Source organism: Nicotiana sylvestris, chromosome 10 (genome assembly GCF_000393655.2).
Source record: "Nicotiana sylvestris chromosome 10, ASM39365v2, whole genome shotgun sequence".
Lineage (NCBI taxonomy): Eukaryota > Viridiplantae > Streptophyta > Magnoliopsida > Solanales > Solanaceae > Nicotiana > Nicotiana sylvestris.
Window position 1 is genome coordinate 79,254,734 of NC_091066.1, and position 3,557 is coordinate 79,258,290.

At 35.6% G+C, this 3,557-nt stretch overlaps 1 protein-coding gene across 1 annotated transcript; it reads right to left on the bottom strand.

Annotated features, from left to right (window-relative positions):
• Positions 1-207: 207 nt before the first annotated feature.
• LOC138879592 (uncharacterized) lies at positions 208-630 on the bottom strand. The gene has a single exon (XM_070159205.1). It carries the CDS (start codon positions 628-630, stop codon positions 208-210), a length of 423 nt encoding a protein of 140 aa, XP_070015306.1.
• Between the last annotated feature and the right edge of the window lie 2,927 nt (positions 631-3,557).

Here is a 3,557-nt window from a genome sequence, read left to right on the forward strand (position 1 = left end):
ATAACCCTTTCCTCTCATTAGATACTTCTTGAAGTCCCTCGTGATCATAGCTATTTCATCCTCCTCTAGATCCGCACCTTCAGTGATTCTGAGAGCCAGACTTCTTTTCTTCTTAGGAGCATCCATCTTCATGGTTTGCCTTCTCAGTTCATAGGCACTGAGATTTCCAATTAACTCGTCCAACTTGAGAGTGGCAATGTTCTTTGATTAATAAATAGCAGTGATTTTGCTTTTCCAAGTAACTGGCAAAACCCTTGTCAGAATTTTCTCAATCTTGTCTTCTTCAAGGATAATCCTTCCAAGAGACTTGAGTTCATTTGTTAGTATTATGAACCTTATATACATCTCTTGGATGGTTTCTCCTTCCTTCATGATGAAATTCTCATATTGAGAATACAACAGTGTTCCTCTTGATCTCTTCACTTGAGGAGTTCCCTCATGAGCCATTTGCAAAGTGTCCCAAATTTCCTTAGCAGTAATGCAGCTTTGAATTTTGCTATACTCATCTAGACCAAGTCCACACACAAGCCATTTCTTGGCATTAGCATTCTTTTCCCACTTCTTCAAATCCTCAGCATTACAGTCAGCTCTAGTCTTTGGCACATCTACTCCTTCAACATTTTTCTTCATGGTAGCCAAGGGATCATCAGTAATAATGTCTCATAGTTCATAATCCTCTCTGATGATGTGATCTCTCATCCTGTTTTTCCACCAAGAGTAGTACTGGCCATTGAAGAGTGGAGGCCTAGCAATGGATTGTCCATACAAATTTCTAGGTGGTGCACGTATCTTGATCTATTCCTAAGGTGTTAGCCTCTTCAAGGATAACCCGCTCTAATACCAATTGATGTTTTATACTTCAATACCACACAAGAGGGAGGGGGAGTGATTTGTTTAGTGTCCAAATTTTTGCTTAGCCTGATTATAGAAGGACTTGGTTCTTTTATGTGTTCCAACTACTACTGTTGCGGAATAATAAGTACAGAAATTAAAGAACACAGAGATTTTACGTGGAGAACACCTGGCTCAAAAGGTGAAAAAACCACAACCTACTTACTAGTAGGATTTTCCCAAACTCTTCACTAAAATCACTGAGCCAAAAACTGCATTTACAAAAACTCTTTTGTAAATCTAGCATTAACTCTAATCCCATTGTAGCACACAGCCTCAGCTGTTACGACAACTTCAAGTTAACTCTAACTTGAAAACTTTGAGTACGTAATACAATTGCTTCTAGATAAGCTGAAAGGTACAATATGAAAGCACATACTACAATTGAACTAGAAATAAAAGACAGACACTTGGAGCGGGTTCTTCTATCTGGTTCAAGTAGCTTCAGGTTTGCACGCTTGAATCAAACACAAATTGCATGCAAAATTGCCTTGCTATTTTGGTCTCAATTCACGTTTAACTTCTGTTTATGTGTGTTGCCTGTAAAAGAGAACAACATTGATATTTATGGAGTTAGTAAATACAGACTAATTAGAATTCTGATGCTACTCTTCCTTGGTGGAAGAGTTCTAGTTGATCTCAACCTCTAACGATATCCTTCTCTTAAACTGTGTTCTCTTTGAGTAAGGAGTCTTTCTCCTTATCCAATATGCAACCTTTTCGATCAGGCTGTCACACCTCCTTTTTTCCTACACCCCGGAAAGGGTATAAGGGAGTTTTTTCCAACTTAAAGTGACAATCGAAACGGGATTCATTTATTATTAAAAATTCAGAGTCGCCACTTGGGATAATTTATGGTGTCCCAAGTCACCGGTTCAAATCCTGAATCGAGGAAAAGATTGACTCTGTTTTACAGTTCGTGAACACAGAAATCCGGGTAAGGAATTCTGTTAACCCGGGAGAAGGTGTTAGGCATTCCCGAGTTCCGTGGTTCTAGCACGGTCGCTCAACTGTTATAATTGGCCTATTATCTGATTTTAATACATGTTTTAGCCTATGGTTCAATTTTAACTTATTAACCGCTCTTATTCATTTTTAGGAAGATTGCAACGTCATTTAAAATATGTCTTGAACCACGTCACACAAATTCACCCGCGGTCCACGACACATTTTATTTAACGTTGTTGGGATTTGGATTTGGGTCACATGAAATGCACACCCGAGTTTAGGAGTGTAATTTCAAATTACGCGCCTAAAGCAACTACGCATTTTTCAACTTTGCGAGGGCCATAGAAAATTCGCTAAATGGCATGCCTCAAATTCTAAGGATTTAAAATTAATTAAATGAGGGCCATGAGTTTTGATCTTTTATTGTGGATGGAGTGGTATAAATTGATAAGTACAAAAGGCCTAAAGAAATAGGTTAGCTACATGTATATCACTGGAGCCTTTTGTTATAGCATACTACAATTCAGAAAGGTGGAGGTGGCATTTATGTGAAAATAACAAAAGACAGGTGCCAGCTTTGGGTTCATCTCCATATCATCTTCGAAAGACCGACATTCGTTTTCAAATTCTAGAAAGAAACTAACAAAATTTTATAACAAAATAATGAATCTTAAATGACCATATGAGCACAAAAAAAAAACCATGCTGAGAACTATTCGGATGAACCAGAAGAAACAAAACAAACATGGACATACAAAAATGCATTTTTAAACTTGATTATAACAAAGAACACTTAAAGTAATTAATTTATTTAACACTATGCTAAAGAGAAAGTTGTAGTATCACCACTATAACTTCTACAGTACCATTTTGAAGCAGAAGAAGTTGAATCTTCGCATGGTTAATTTAAGAAAATATGCAGCCAATAACATAAACTGAAGATAAGATCCTTCCACTAACACAATCTATTTTTTTACATCTTAATGTTGACAAATTGTTCAACATCACATACTTCTTTAAATTTCAAAATATGAACATGGTGCTACATGAGCTTGAAATCTAAATGTAAACAAAACAATACTTGCTGGTTACAAGTCATGAGCCAAGAAAAAAAATGAGGCAGAGTCATGAACATACTAAAATAACGTTAACATTTGCAAATCTCAATTCACTCAATCAAAGAAACATCATTCATGCGAACAGATTAAATACGAAAAAAACTTTATCAAAAAAACAAAATCAATTTGCTTCTGCTTCAATAAAGATGCTCCGACATTTTTTAACTCAAGAGCTTGAATTACATACCTACAAGAGAGTGAATTCAAATGAATAAAATCTGAAAGTTGTAGAGTAGGGCTGTTCATTCTAATCGGATATCCGAAATCCGAACCGATCCATTCAATTTTGAATTTCGGATTTCAGATTGGATCGGATTTCGGATTATGTTTATTAAAATTTCGGATTTCGGATCGGATTTCGGATTGGTATATTTTAATCCAATCCAATCTGAAATCCAAAATTATTAGGACATGTATAAATACTATACTTTAATTTACATCAACCTCCAAGTTATTACATTTACAATTGCTAGATTTAGCTATATTGGCACCATAGTAGTCTCATAATTGCATAAACATGAATTTTTCTTAATGTATTGCCTCTTTTACAAAGAAAATATACATATTAGTTTAACTTTGAGACATAATAATACGATCCGA

What these genes read in the sequence shown, in the direction of transcription:
- LOC138879592 (XM_070159205.1), bottom strand. Translation starts at nt 630, where the DNA reads ATGAAGAAAAATGTTGAAGGAGTAGATGTGCCAAAGACTAGAGCTGAC.